This window comes from Chlorocebus sabaeus, chromosome 22 (assembly GCF_047675955.1).
Source record: "Chlorocebus sabaeus isolate Y175 chromosome 22, mChlSab1.0.hap1, whole genome shotgun sequence".
In the NCBI taxonomy this organism is placed as follows: domain Eukaryota; kingdom Metazoa; phylum Chordata; class Mammalia; order Primates; family Cercopithecidae; genus Chlorocebus; species Chlorocebus sabaeus.
In genome coordinates this window covers 91,013,406-91,029,609 of record NC_132925.1, presented here as the reverse complement: position 1 = coordinate 91,029,609, position 16,204 = coordinate 91,013,406, and the positions used below count along the sequence as shown (strand labels likewise).

Sequence of the window (16,204 nt, the reverse complement as noted above, 5' to 3'; positions counted from 1 at the left end):
ACAGGTGTCAGGCACGGTAAGGAGGCAACTTGAACTATTACCATTATTATCTTGGTTCCATTTGTTCTGGGTTTCTGGAGAATTATTGTTATGTTGGTTCTGTTCTCTATTTCAGCTCCTTTAACAACTGTCCTTTCTTCCAGGCTAACCTCCATCACATATTTCTACCCTTACAACTTTGCTCTTTTTGCTTTCTCTATGGTTTCCCCCAGACCCCTCCTAAGACAGAGCTTTATACTGTCATCCAGGCTGTAGCACAGTGGTGTGATCTTGGCTCACTGCAACCTCCACCTCCCAGGTTCAAGCGATTCTCCTGCTTCAGCCTCCCAGGTAGCTGGGATTACAAGTGCTAATTTTTGTATTTTTAGTAGAGACTTTTTTTTTTTTTTTTTTTTTGCCATGTTGGCCAGGCTGGTCTTAAACTCGTGATCTCAAGTGATCTACCCATCTCGGCCTCCCAAAGTGCTGAGATTACAGGTATGAGCCACCGCGCCAGGCCAACTCTTTTTATGTATTTAATTCTTGCTCATTGTTTTTAGTTTCCTTATAATCTTATCATACCCATTTTCTGTTTCATCTCAGCCAATTTTATCTTTGGCTTTTTGCTCAGAATTCATAAGTGCAATGATTTCTTGTACTTTACTGAGCATTTTGTAGTGGACCTTTCTAGTCTTCACTCCTCTTATATCCTTAACCAGCTGAGTTCACTCATAGGCCCTGTATTGTTTATTAGGATTTATTTATCATCTGTTAACAGGCAACAAACAGTTCTTGACCCTACTCTCAATCTGTGTGACGGCTAAAAGACTCCATGTATCTACAACTATGGGACAGGCCGATACATACCACTCCCAATTATTTATTTTTATTTATTATTATTATTATTATTACTGAGACAGAGTCTCCCTGTCTTGCCTAGGCTGTAGCGCAGTTGACATGATCTCAGCTCACTGCAAACTCTGCCTCCCAGGTTCAAGTGATTCTTCTGCCTCAGCCTCCTGAGTAACTGGGGCTACAGGTGCACGCCACCACACCCAGCTAATTTTTATATTTTTCGTGGAGATGGGGTTTCACCATGTTGGCCAGGCTGGTCTTGAACTCCTGACCTCAAGTGATCCACCGCGCCCAGCCCCACTCCCAGTTATTTCCCAGTTTCTTAGAGACACTTACTCACTGCAGTCCTGGTCTAGCTACACCCCAACTTCCTTTTCCTCACCGATTCTCTAAACCAATAAAAGATCTGAGAAATGACGGCTTCCATTGTGTCCTATACCCAGGACTCTCCCATCCCTGTCTTAGCAGATAATACTCGACTTGTGTGGCCCATGCCACTCGTGCAGTAATGCCATCAATACCAAGTGCCCAACAGGGACCTTGTATCCTAAAACAGATAAGAGAAAAATTAGGGCAGATAGAGTAACAAAAGATACATCACTCTAGTCCCTGAAATAGCATTAGGTGATGCTCTGCAGAGGGCTGCCCAGTTTCTGGCTAGTGTGGGCCTTGGTTTACTGAGCCAGGAAAGTAACAGTGGGATATAGGTAATGACTCACTACTTTTCTCCAAGCATTTTTGTTTCCAGATGAGGCCAGGGTGCATTATCTCAGTTCTTCCCTAAGGATTAAGACAGACACCTATCTTAGTTCCTAGACGTTTCTTTTTTTTCTTTCTTTTTTTTTTTTTGAGACACAGTTTTGCTCTTACTGCCCAGTCTGGAGTGCAATGGCATGATCTCGGCTCACTGCAACCTCCTCCTCCCAAGTTCAAGCAGTTCTCCTGCCTCAGCCTCCTGAGTAGCTGGGATTACAGGCACCGGCCACTGTGCCCAGCTAATTTTTGTATTTTTAGTAGAGATGGAGTTTCACCATATTGGCCAGGCTGGTCTTGAACTCCTGACTTCAGGTGATCCACCGGCCTCAGTCTCCCAAAGTGCTGGGATTACAGGTGTGAGCCACCATGCCCAGCCTCCTAGATATTTCTGTTGTCACTTTTTGCATCATCATGAGTATTCTGGTAGGAAACTGGGGAAACTGCATCAAGGGCATCTAACCAGACACTGTGTCAAACTTCAAGTTTCTTGGTTCTCTGTGCTCTTGATTAATGCCATTACAGACTAGTTTTCTAAACTAGAAATTTAGAATTCATCAGACTTTCTTCTCTCACCTCTTGTCCAATGAATACATCAAATTCTGCTTCAGAAATATTATCGTATTTGGCCTTATTTAATTCAGTGTATTCCAATTGCTACTCCTTGGTCTAAGAGTTCAAAACAACTACTTAGAATAATACATTAAAAAAAAAAAACTTCATTTCAGGAAATAAATGGGTACATGGATATTATACTAACTTTCTCTACTTTTGTGCATGAAATCTTCCTTTTATAAATTAATTAATTTTTTTTTTTGAGACAGAGTCTCACACTCTGTTACCTATGGTGGTGTGCAGTGGCACAATCTCGGCTCACTGTAACCTCAGTCTCCTGGATTCAGGTGATTCTTGTGCCTCAGCCTCCTGAGTAGCTGGAATTACAGGCGCACACCACCACGCCCAGCTAATTTTTGCATTTTTAGTAGAGATGGGGTTTCATCGTGTTGGCCAGGCTGGTCTCAAACTCCTGGCCTCAAGTGATCCGCCCACCTCAGCCTCCCAAAGTGCTGGAATTACAGGCCTGAGCCACTGCACCCAGCCCTTTTGTGTATGAAATCTTTCATACACATATTTCATTGAAAAGTTGAAAAAAATAAGCTTTCAGTGATGAGACTGATAGAATTTTGCTGATAATGACACAGTCTTGGGCTACTTCTAGGCCTGCTTTTCCTCCAATTGTGGAAGAAAGTACTTTGGCAACTTAGCTCATTTTAATATTTTTAGGCATTTATATAACTGAGGCAGCAAATGTTAATTACAGTCATCACATCTTCAGATGCAACATTATTATTTAAACAAAACTAGTTTCCATTAAAATTGTTAATATGTTTCTATTTGTGGAAAAACATGCTTCAATTTTTCAAACCTGGTTTTAAGTTTTCTTCCCTTTCCTATTGTTTATTTATTTATTACGGTAAGAACACTTAACATGAGAGCTACCCTGGTAACAAGTTTTTAAGTTCACAACAGTAGAACTTCCAGATAGTTGAGTACATGAAGGTTCCTGGAGGGTGGCGTACCCAGGAAGTACATGGAAACTCCACGCACTTCCCAAATACCTCCCAAAGTGCTGGGATTACAGGCATGAGCCACAGCACCCGGCCTGAATTTGACTATTTAATTTAACTTATTTTGTAAAGACAAGGTCCCATTACGTTGCCCAAACTGGTCTCAAACTCCTGGCCTCAAGTAATTTTCCTGCCTTAGTCTTCCAAAGTGTTGGGATTACAGGTATGAGCCACTGCACCTGACCTGAGTCTATTTTCGATACCACAATACCACATATAAGTAGAATAATGCAGTATTCGTCCTTCTATACCTGGCTTATTTCACTTAGCATAATGTCCTTTTTTCCCTTTTTTTGAGACGGAGTCTCACTCTGTCGCCCAGGCTGGAGTGCAGTGGTGCAGTGGTACAATCCTGGATCTTGGCTCACTGCAACCTCCAACTCCTGGGTTCAAGCAATTCTCCTGTCTCAGCCTCCCGAGTAGCTAGGATTACAGGCGCACACCACCACGCCTGGCTAATTTTTGTATTTTCAGTAGAGACGGGCTTTTACCATATTGGCCAGGCTGGTCTCAAACTCCTGACCTTAGGTGATCCATCCACCTCGGTCTCCCAAAATGCTGGGATTACAGGCGTGAGCCCTCACATCTAGGCTCCCTTTTCTTTTGAACACTGGACTTACCTCCCTTTGCCTTCTTCCTCTGTTCCCCTCAATCTCTTTACTTCTTCTTGGTACTGGTCCTAAATTACTTGCCTTATTTTCTATGAAAAAAATCCATTTTACAGTACCTACGTGATTGTTGCTGCCCCAAGGGTTCTGCACATCTGGCTGCTTGCCTCAGTACACAAGTTACCTGGAGAAGGTCCAGAATCTGTATGATCCCCTACACAACCTCAAACATTATATCATGTGTCATGAAATACTCAAGACCTATAGGAAATGATTATTAAAATAGCAACACAGGCCAGGCGCGGTGGCTCACGCCTGTAATCCCAGCACTTTGGGAGGCTGAGATGGGCGGATCATGAGGTCAAGAGATCAAGACCATCCTGGCTAACACGGTGAAACCCCATCTCTACTAAAAAATACAAAAAAAAAAACACACACACACAAAAAAATTAGCCGGGCAAGGTGGCAGGCGCCTGTAGTCCCAGCTACTCGGGAGGCTGAGGCAGGAGAATGGCGTAAACCCGGGAGGCGGAGCTTGCAGTGAGCTGAGATCTGGCCACTGCACTCCAGCCACCACATCGGCCAACAAAGGAAGTTTTTTAATTAAATAAAATCATATTAACATTTCCAACTCAAAGACAGTTAATACTAATTTGGGAGGGCTGGGCATGGTAGCTTATATCTGTAATCCCATCACTTTGGGAGGCCGAGGTGGGTAGATGACAAGGTCAGGAGTTGAAGACCAGCCTGGCCAATATGGTGAAACCCCGTCTCTACTAAAAATACAAAAATTAGCCGGGCATGGTGGCGCATGCCTATAGTCCCAGCTACTAGAGAGGCTAAGGCAGGAAAATCGCTTGAACCCAGGAGGTGGAAGTTGCAGTGAGCCGAGATCGTGCCACTGACTCCAGTCTGGGTGACAGAGCGAGACTCCATCTCAAAAAAAAAACAAAACAAAATTAAAAATATATATATATACACACATACATACTAATTTGGGACTACATAACAAAGCCGCATTTAAGGAATCCATGAACTCTCTTCATTTACTCTATCACTTGATGTAGAGGGACTGTTTTGCTAGAATGTAGAACTTGGAAGGCACAGCTTTTCTTTTTGTTGACGGGGGCGGACAGTCTCACTCTGTCTTCCAGAATGGAGTGCAGTGGTGCAATCTTCGCTCACTGCAAACTGCCTCCTGGGTTCAAGTGATTCTTGTGTCTTAGCCTACCAAGTAGCTGGGATTACAGGCGTGGGCCACTACACTGGCTGAATTTTTGTATTTTTACTATTTTTTGAGACGGAGTCTCGCTCTTGTTGCCTAAGCTGGAGTGCAATGACGGGATTCTGGCTCACTGCAACCTATGCCTCCCAGGTTCAAGTGATTCTCCTGCCTTAGCCTCCCAAGTAGCTGGGATTACAGGTGCCTGCCACCATATCCAGCTATTTTTTGTATTTTTGGTCGAGACGAAGCTTCACCATGCTGGCCAGGCTGGTCTTGAACTCCTGACCTCAGGTGATCCGCACACCTCAGCCTCCCAAAGTGCTGGGATTACAGGTGTGAGCCACCACACCTGGCCAAATTTTTGTATTTTTAGTAGAGATGGGGTTTCACAATGTTGGACAGGCTTATCTCGAACTCCCTACCTCAGGTGACCAGCCCACTTCAGCCTCCCAAAGTGCTAGGATTACAGGCATGAGCTACTGTGCCCGGCTATGTTATGTTTTATGTTATGTTATATTATGTTGTTATGTTATGTTATGTTATGCTATGTTATATTCAGGCTGAGTCTTGCTCTGTAGCACTGGCTGGAGTGCAGTGGTGCGATCTCGGCTCACTGCCACCTCCGCCTCCTGGGTTCAAGCGATTCTCCTGCCTCAGCCACGTCCAGCTAATTTTTGTATTTTTTTGTTTGTTTGAGATGGAGTTTCATGCTTGTTGCTCAGGCTGGAGTGCAATGGCACAAACTCGGCTCACTGTAACCTCCGTCTCCAGAGTTTAAGTGATTCTCCTGCCTCAGCCTCACAAGAAGCTGGGATATAGGCATGCGCCACCATGCCCAGCTAACTTTGTGTGTGTATTTATTTATTTAATTTTTTTTGAGACAGTTTCACTCTTGTTGCCCAGGCTGGAGTGCAATGGTACGATCTCGGTTCACTGCAACCTCCGCCTCCCGGGTTGAAGCAATTCTCCTGCCTCAGCCTCCTGAGTAGCTGGGATTACAGGCGCCTGCCACCACGCCCGTCTAATTTTTGTATTTTTAGTACAGATGGGGTTTCAACATGTTGGTCAAGTTGGTCTCAAACTCCACTTGCCTTGGCCTCCCAAAGTGGTGGGATTACAGGCCACCTCGCCTGGCCTGAAAAAGGTGTCCTTTAAATGAAAGTCTGAAGAATGTGAGTGAGCAAACAAGAAAGATAATTTTGGTGAGATACAGAAGCAAGAGTCTGATTAGATTCTTACCACTGAGTTTAAAAGGGAAAAAAAAAAAGTCTGATTAGAATAGGCTTAAGAGGCCAGGCGTTCAAGGCCAGCCTGGTCAACGTGGCAAAACCTTGTCTCCACTAAAAACACAAAAATTAGCCAGGCATGGTGGCATACACCTGTAATCCCAGCTACTCAGAGGCTGAGGTACAGGAATCGCTTGTACCTGGGAGGTGGAGGTAGCAGTGAGCCAAGATCACACCACTGCACTCCAGCCTGGGTGACACAGCCAGACTATCTCAGAATAGAAGTAAAGCAACTAGAAATAGCAAATACAAACAGCTCCTTCAAGCGGTTTTGCTTTAAAGGTGTGGAGACAAAAAGGTTGGAGAGAAAACAACAGTCAAAAAAAGTTTATTTTTTAAGAAATAGAGTAAATGGTATGTTTCTTTGCTGAAAGAATAACTGAGTTAAAAGATAAAAGATTATGCAGGAGAGGAGCTAACAGCTAAAAGGATGAAGGGATGGGATCTAGCACAGGTGGATACTGTAAACTCATAGGCAAGTGAAAAATAGATAGTGATGGGATTCTGGAAATTCTCTTGTTTTCCTACTTCTTTGGTTAAATACGGAACAAGATCATCTGCTAAGGATGAGGAAGGAAGCATAGGAGGTTTTGAGAAGGGGAAGGTATGAAAGCCTTATCTAGGAGAACACAAGTGAACAAAGCATGGAGCTTGTGGCTCACACCTGTAATCCCAACACTGGGAGGCCAAGACAGGAGGATAGTTTGAAACCAGGAGTTTGAGACCAGCCTGGGCAACAAAGGGAGACCTTATCTCTACAAAAAATAAATTAGCTGGGCATGGTGGTGCACACTTGTCTTCCCAGCTACTCGGGAGGCTGAGGCAGGAGGATCCCCTAAGCCCATGATTTCAAGGCTGCAGTAAGCTATGATTATACCAATGCACTCTAGCCCAGCCTGGGCAACAGAAGGAGACCTTGTCTCTCAAATTAATTAATTAATGAGACAGAGTCTTGCTCTTGTCACCCAGGCTGGAGTACAATGGCACAATCTCAGCTCACTGCAACCTCCGCTTCCCAGGTTCAAGCAATTCTCCTGCCTCAGCCTCCTGAATAGCTGGGATTACAGTCACCTACTACCATGCCCAGCCAATTTTTAGTATTTTTAGTAAAGACAGAGTTTCACCATCTTGGCCAGGCTGCTCTCGAACTCCTGGGCTCAGGTGATCCATCCGCCTCGGCCTTCCAAAGTGCTTGGGATTACAGGTATGAACCACCGTGCCTGGCCTAAAATTTATTTTAAAAGGCTGGGTGCTGGCCGGGCACGGTGGCTCAAGCCTGTAATCCCAGCACTTTGGCAGGCCGAGATGGGTGGATCATGAGGTCAAGAGATCAAGACCATCCTGGCTAACACGGTGAAACCCCGTCTCTACTAAAAAATACAAAAAACTAGCCAGGTGAGGTGGCGGGCGCCTGTAGTCCCAGCTAATGTAGTCCCAGCTACTCGGGAGGCTGAGGCAGGAGAATGGCGTAAACCTGGGAGGTGGGGCTTGCAGTGAGCTGAGATCCGGCCACTGCACTCCAGCCTGGGCGACAGAGCGAGATTCCGTCTCAAAAAAAAAAAAAAAAAAAAAAGGCTGGGAGCAGTGGCTCATGCTGGGAGGCCGAGGCAGGCAGATTACCTGAGGCCAGGAGTTCAAGACCCGCCTGGCCAACATGGGGAAACCTCGTTTCTACTAAAATACAAAAATTAGGCTAAAGCATGAGAATCGTTTGAACTCAAGACGTGGAGGTTGAAGTGAACCAAGATTGTGCCACTGCACTCTAGCCTGCGTGACAAGGAAAGACTGTCTCAAAAAAATTTATTAAAAAAGAAAGCACGGGAACATAGCATGATTGCTGGTATCAAGAGCCTACTAGAAGTTAATAATCATGAACTGAAAGTAAGATCAGTCAATAAGGCTATCTATTTTCCTCCAACCAGGTTCAGCTATTATTGGTACAGGCACAAAGTGGAGAACTGAACTTAACCAAAGTTAGTTTAGCAAAGCAAATAAAAAGGGAAAAGTAAGGCTAGGTATGGTGGCTCATACTTGTAAAACAAGCATATTGGAAGGCCAGGCTAAGCGGATTGCTTGAGCTCAGGAATTCAAGACCAACCTACGCAACATGGCCAAACCCTGTCTCTACTAAAAATACAAAAATTAGCCAGGCATGGTAGTGTGCACCTGTGGTCCCAGCTACTCAGAAGGCTGAGGCAGGAGGATCACTGGAGCCTGGGAAGTTGAGGCTGCAATGAGCTGTGATCATGCCACTGCACTCTAGCATGGGTACAGAGTGAGATCCTGTTTCAAAATAAATAAACAAACAAATAAATAAATAATAAAAACTTAAAGGGAAAAGCAAATTGAGGGTATGTGCCAGGGAGTGATTATAATCACTGACTCAGGAATTTAAGGTTAGTAAGGAAGAAGTGAGGAATAGTAAAAAGACTGCAGAATCAACAAGTTATCCAGGTTTGAGTAGGACAGCAAAGGAGCTGAGAAGACAGCAGGCAGTGGTTGCAGAATGGGACCACTCACTGAAATGATAAAGAGTTGCAATGCTTGTCATAGCAGAGTATGACCATTGGGAGTGAGTGGCTGAAGTAGGGTGGACAACTGGAGGACAAGATTCTTGGAGGAGAGGAGGTCAAAGAACGGAAGGCCAGACATTGGAAGAATCATCTATATGTGGAAATAAGTAGGAACAACCTGGGGATTGTTAGATGACTAAAACAAGGAGGAGCAGTGGCTGGTAAAATATAATAATGTTGTTTTATTTTAATTTTTTTTTTAGATAGAATTTCACTCTGTCACCCAGGCGGGAGTATAGTGGAACGATCACAGCTCACTGCAGCATTGACCTTCCAGGCTCAAGCAATCTTCTTAACTCAGCCCCCTGAATAGCTAGGACTACATGTGTGCACCATCATGCCCAGCTAATTTTTTCAATTTTTTGAGAGATAGGGTCTTACTGTGTTGCCCGGCTGGTCTCAAACTTCTAGGCTCAAGCAATCCTCACACCTCAGCCTCCCAAAGTGCTGGGATTACAGGTGTGAGCCACCATGGCCAGCCATAATGCAAAGTTTTAAACTGAAGGTTTCAGGGAGAAGGGAGAGAGAATGATCTGGAAGCAGCCAAGAGAATCAACAGACATTCACCCATTTCCCGTCAGTGTTACAAGAAAAGGTAGAAGAGGAAAGAGCCATTGTTTGAGAAGCCTACAGGGCAAGCCAAGCTTCAGCTACGGCTGGAAAGTGAAAGCTGCACTGAGAGAACAGGGTGAGAATTTGGGGATTTAGCTGAAGACTAACCAAGAGTTCCAGAGGGTAAAAGAAAGAATCCTTAGAGATAGCAAGGGTAAGTACTTAGGATCCATGCTACCTATGGGCATATGCTCACCTCAACTACTGCAAGTTACTAAACCTCTGCTTTGTTTCCAGTTCCCTCGTCTGTAAATTGGGGATAATCATGGTATGGACCTCACTGAAAGTGTTTTTTTGAAGATTATATTCAACAATATAAGGCAGGTATTTAGAAAGTCCTTAAAACTGCACCTAGCACACAGTCTGCACTTAAAAAATGTAATGTAGGCCGGGCACGGTGGCTCATGCCTGTAATCCCAGCACTTTGGGAGGCCGAGGCGGGCGGATCACAAGGTCAGGAGATGGAGACCATCCTGGCTAACACGGTGAAACCCCGTCTCTACTAAAAATACAAAAAAAAAAACTAGCCGGGTGTGGTGGCGGGCGCCTGTAGTCCCAGCTACTCAGGAGGCTGAGGCAGGAGAATGGCATGATCCCGGGAGGCGGAGCTTGCAGTGAGCCGAGATCGCGCCACTGCACTCCAGCCAGGGGGACAGAGTGAGACTCCATCTCAAAAAAAAAAAAAAAATGTAATGTATTATTAGAGGATACTTCACGTATGATTACAGGATTCCTGTATCATCCTACTGAATTATTTGAAAAATCTTTTATTTTCATTTAACATTTCAATCTTAAATCCTAAGATTACAAAATCTGAGGAGGAGGGATAATACCATGTACTTGTCTGAGTCTTCCACAAGGTTCAAGATTTGAACAATACTGGCAGAGGGCCAAGCAGCAATTCACAAACTAACACCAACTGTGACGTAGGGAGGAGGTATCACTATACTCTCCATCTCCCAGACCTATCCTACAGATGTCAAGGGATTTAACTAATCTTTCAGAGGGAAAAAAGGTGCAGGGCAGAAATGAACAAAAATGGAAGATAATAGTTTACGGGTATCAAACTAACCTTAACACCTACTCTCAGGATATTGATTCTCTGACCATAACATATTCTTCAACCTCCTTTCTTTTTTTTTTTTTTTTTTTTTTGAGACGGAGTCTCGCTCTGTCGCCCAGGCTGGAGTGCAGTGGCCAGATCTCAGCTCACTACAAGCTCCGCCTCCCAGGTTTACGCCATTCTCCTGCCCTCAGCCTCCCGAGTAGCGGGGACTACAGGCGCCCGCCACCTCACCCGGCTAGTTTTTTGTATTTTTTAGTAGAGACGGGGTTTCACCGTGTTAGCCAGGATGGTCTCGATCTCCTGACCTTGTGATTCGCCCGTCTCGGCCTCCCAAAGTGCTGGGATTACAGGCTTGAGCCACCGCGCCCGGCCTCAACCTCCTTTCAACAGATTTTTGTGTAGAATGATAACAAAAGCTTTCTGAAAACATAAATGAGCTGATTTTCTCAAAGACAAAGATTAAGGGATAGAAAAGCAATTCCTAGCACTATAATAGGTCAGATGACGCAATTTTAAATCAAGAAACCTTCCTAAAACAAGGAAATATGAAAGAACAATGTGATACATACCACTTGCCTAGCAGTTTTGAAACATATTAACATTCCACTGTACTACCAAATAAATTCCACATTTATCAAAAAGTCAAACACTTTAAGAAAAACTTTCATAAAATATATTTACCAGTTTTATGAAAAAAAGGGGAGCCTTCTCAGAAACAATCATTTAAAAAAAAAATGATGTGCATATGCAATAAATATTTACTGAGTGCCTATGTGTCCAGCAGTGTTTGAGGTAACAGTCATATATTAACATCTCTAACTCAATTAAAAAAATAGCATAACCACCTAAGGAAATTTTGCATTAAAAATTTCAAAAGGTCAAAAACCTGGATAGAAAGTTTACCCAAACTTACTTTTAAACTAGTATGGACTATACCAGAAAAAAGGGCAAAATATTACCAACCTAGTACCACATAAGAAAATACAAACAGATTTCCCATATTTGGAAAGCGTTTCTTTTTTCTTTTTTTTTTTTTTTTGAGACGGAGTCTCGCTCTGTTGCCCAGGCTGGAGTGCAGTGGCGTGATCCTGGCTCACTGAAACCTCCGCCTCCCGGGTTCAAGTGATTCTCCTGCCTCAGCCTCCCAAGTAGCTGTGACTACAGGGACGCACTACTGCACCTGGCTAATTCTTTTGTATTTTTAGTAGACACGGGTTTCACCATGTTAGCCTGACTGGTCTCGAGCTCCTGACCTCGTGATCTGCCCGCCAAGACCTCCCAAAGTGCTGGGATAACAGGTGTGAGCCACTGCGCCTGACCAGCATTCATTTTTTTTTTAACAACCAAAAGAAATGCCATATAAAATGATGTGAAGTACTATTTTACATCTAAATTCCATGTTATTGAGATATTAGTGGAAAAGAGGCATGTACAGGGTACCTTTCTCCCAACAGCCTAATCTGTGAACTGTCTCTGGAAAATAAGACAGAAAAAGCCAAGGCAATGCTCAGTCTGACCAGAGAATGCCACTTCCAGCACCCAAACTGAGGAAATAATTCAAGTGGCTCAAAAAGGTATATGTAAGATTTAATGGCGGCATAAGCCAGAACACCAGAAACAGGAATACAAAAAATCATTTTCTGAAGCTGTAATTATAAATATGAAAAAATAGTAATGACATAAATGCAAAGAGACAAACTGTACCAATTATAGCAATATAAAATATGTACATACATACTCAGAACTTAAAAACAGAATAAAGAAACTATAGATGATTTTACTTTTAGATAATATTCTGTAATGGGAGCTTATCTTTTTATTCAACATGTCTGTTTTTTCAATATATTCCTATCTTAAAACAGCATTTTAGTAGTATGTTATGAAATAGAACACATACCTGATACTCGTCTATTAAATCTGCTAGGAATTGGAACTGCAAAATAAAGAAGCAACATTTAGTCATTATTATGTCACCAGGCCCCATTTTTATCCTCCCTTTTTGCAAGTCTTTTACAATAGACCTAAGTCCCTCAAAACCAAGCAGTGGGCGATTTCATAGTCTTCCAAACTCAATCACAAATAGTTGTTCAATGTGATCATATTAAGACAATATAGGAAATACAGTATTTCTTTGAAAACAAACTCTTTATACCTTCAATATACTCAACCTGGCAATTTTATTTCTGCTCACATCTACGTTCCATCTAATTTGTATCATTCCAATTGAATAAGAAGTCTACCAAATTTATTGATAATGTTATGATACAAAATAGTGAAATTTTCTTTTTTTTTTTTTTTTTTTTTGAGATGGAGTCTCACTCTGTCACCTGGGCTGGAGTGCAGTGGCAGTATCTTGGCTCACTGCAAGCTCCACCTCCCAGATTGATGCCGTTCTATGGCCTCAGCCTCCCGCAGAGCTGGGACTACAGGTGCCCGCCACCAGGCCCAGCTATTTTTTTTTGTATTTTTTTAGTAGAGATGGGGTTTCACTGTGTTAGCCAGGATGGTCTCCATCTCCTGACCTCGTGATCCAGCCATCACGGCCTCCCAAAGTGCTGGGATTACAGGCGTGAGCCACTGCACCTGGCCCGAAATTTTCTTCTTTAATATCCTTTAGGCCAAGTGAGATGTTTCACACCTGTCATCCCAGTGCTTTGGGAGGCCAAGGTGAGCAGATCACTTAAGGTCAGGAGTTCAAGATCAGCCTGGCCAACATGGTGAAACCCCATCTCTATTAAAAATACAAAAAAACCCAGCCAGGCATGGTGGCACATGCCTGTAATCCCAGCTACTCAGAAGGCTGAGGCATGAGAATCACTTGAACCCAGGAGGCAGAGACTGCAGTGAGCTGAGATCCTGCCACCGCACTCCAGCCTTGGTGACGGAGGGAGACTCTGTCTCAATAAAAAAATAAAGTAATAAATAAATAAAGTAATAAAGTTCTTTAAAGAGAATCCTCAGACCTGCTAGATAATAGCAATTATACTGCATTTTAAAATAACTTAGGCCAGGCGTGGTGGCTCATGTCTGTAATTCTAGCACTTTGGGAGGCCAAGGCAGGTGGAACACCCAAGGTCAGGAGTTCAAGACGAGCCTGGCCAACATGGTGAAACCCAGTCTCTACTAAAAATACAAAAATTAGCCGGTGTGATGGTGCATGCCTGTAATCCCAGCTACTTGGGAGGCTGAGTCAGGAGAATTGCTTGAACCCAGGTGACGGAGGTTGCAGTGAGCCAAGATTGCACCACTGCACTCCAACCTGGGTGACAGAATGAGACTCCATCTAAAAATAAAAATAAAAATAAAAATAAACATAGGCCAGGCATGGTGGTTCACGCCTGTAATCCCAGCACTTTGGGAGGCCGAGGCAGACAGATCACGAGGTCAGGAGATCGAGACCATCCTGGCTAACATGGTGAAACCTCATCTCTACTAAAAATACAAAAAATTAGATGGGCGTGGTGGTGGGTGCCTGTAGTCCAGCTACTCAGGAGGCTGAGGCAGAATGGCGTGAACCCAGGAGATGGAGATTGCAGTGAGCCAAGATCGCATCACTGCACTCCAGCCTGGGCAATAGAGCAAGACTCTATCTCAAAATAAAGTAAAATAAAATAAAATAAAAATAAAAATAAAATTAAAAGTAAATTAACTATTAAGTTATACTTCCCCCTGCCAATATGGGTGAGTTTTCACCTGCCCATGGACAGTACATTAATCAGGAAAACGTACCACATGTCTTTATGTCAAAAAAAAAAACCCAAAAACTTTTTTTTTTTTTGATCTTTCACTTATCATTTGTTACCTAAATTCTCACTAGTAAACCATATTATCTGCATAAGGTTTTTTCCTAACCTTCAAAGCTTAATCTGATTATTATTATTATTTTTTTTTTTGAGACAGAATCTCGCTGTGTCGCCCAGGCTAAGGTGCAGTGGCACAATCTTGGCTCACTGCAACCTCCATCTCCAGGTTCAAGCAATTCTCCTGTTTCAGCCTCCTGAGTAGCTGGGATTACAGGCGCCCACAACCATGCCCGGCTAATTTTAGTATTTTTAGTAAAGATGGGGTTTCTCTATTTTGGCCAGGCTGGTCTCGAACTCCTGACCTCAAGTGATCCACCCGCCTCAGGCTCCCAAAGTGCTGGGATCATGGGCATGAGCCATCACATCCGGCCAAGATTATTTTTATTTTTTAAAAAACATGTTAAGACTTCCTGCCCTTTAAGAAAGAGAAATACGAGTATTAGGTAAAAACAAACTGAAAATGGCTCAGGGAGACAAATAAAATTAATGTAAGGCCTCTGTAACAAAAATAGTCCCAGGAAGGAGGCAAATGCTCATTTATCATATGACTAGAATTATCTAGAACCAGTAGCCAATAATTTCCTTTGATCATTTGAAACACATGTGCCTGGACGGGCCTTGTGCCTCACGCGTGTAATGCCAGCATTTTGGGAGGCTGAGGCAGGAGGATCACTTGAGCCCAGGAGTTTCAGACCAGCCCGGGCAATACAACGAAATCCCATCTCTACCACAAACAAACAAACAAACAAACAAAAAATTAGCTGGGAATTGTGCCATGGGCCTGTAGTTCCAGTTATTCAGGGGGCTAAGGTGAGAGGATCTCCTAAGCCCAGGGAGGCAGAGGCTGCAGTGAGCCGTGATCACACAACCACACTCCAGCCTGTCACTCAGGTAGACAGATCATATACCACTTTAGGTCCTCAACCCAGATCTTGTGAGATTTCTATAATTAAAGCCCCAGTGAACATGACTACACTACCTAAAATTATAAAACACACAATGAGGCCGGGCGCGGTGGCTCAAGCCTGTAATCCCAGCACTTTGGGAGGCCGAGACGGGCGGATCACGAGGTCAGGAGATCGAGACCATCCTGGCTAACACGGTGAAACCCCGTCTCTACTAAAAACACAAAAAACTAGCCGGGCGAGGTGGCGGGCGCCTGTAGTCCCCGCTACTCGGGAGGCTGAGGCAGGAGAATGGCGTAAACCTGGGAGGCGGAGCTTGCAGTGAGCTGAGATCCGGCCACTGCACTCCAGCCCGGGCGACAGAGCAAGACTCCGTCTCAAAAAAAAAAAAAAAAAAAAAAAAAAACACACAATGAAACAATTTAGCATGGGTGCTCTAAGGGAATATCTCAAAGGGTTAGAGATCATGATTACAGAACTATTATAAAATAAGAACAGTATATTTAAAACAGAGACATAAAAAAGAAGCAAAAAAAATTTTTAAAAATAAAAAAGGAAGCAAAAGCATAAAGAAAAATTAAGATATGATTAAAAATGACCAGGGATGGGAGGACTGCTTGAGGCCTGAAGCTCGAGGCTAACCTGGGCAGCATGGAGAAACCTTGTCTCGGCCGGGCGCGGTGGCTCAAGCCTGTAATCCCAGCACTTTGGGAGGCCGAGACGGGCGGATCACGAGGTCAGGAGATCGAGACCATCCTGGCTAACACGGTGAAACCCCGTCTCTACTAAAAAGTACAAAAAACTAGCCGGGCGAGGTGGCGGGCGCCTGTAGTCCCAGCTACTCCGGAGGCTGAGGCAGGAGAATGGCGTAAACCCGGGAGGAGGAGCTTGCGGTGAGCAGAGATCCGGCC

At 43.8% G+C, this 16,204-nt stretch overlaps 1 protein-coding gene across 2 annotated transcripts in view; it reads right to left on the bottom strand.

Annotated features, from left to right (window-relative positions):
- PRKAR2A (protein kinase cAMP-dependent type II regulatory subunit alpha) overlaps positions 1 to 16,204 on the bottom strand; it is a 98,065-nt gene that overhangs the window by 48,253 nt on the left and 33,608 nt on the right. Inside the window, exon 2 of one of the 2 annotated variants that reach the window (XM_007984154.3) lies at positions 12,483 to 12,518. The exons of the other annotated variant lie outside the window; for it this stretch is intronic. Within the exon in view, the coding sequence (XP_007982345.1) occupies positions 12,483 to 12,518 (36 nt within the window). The remainder of the gene's footprint in view (positions 1 to 12,482; positions 12,519 to 16,204) is intronic. 2 annotated transcript variants of the gene reach the window in all.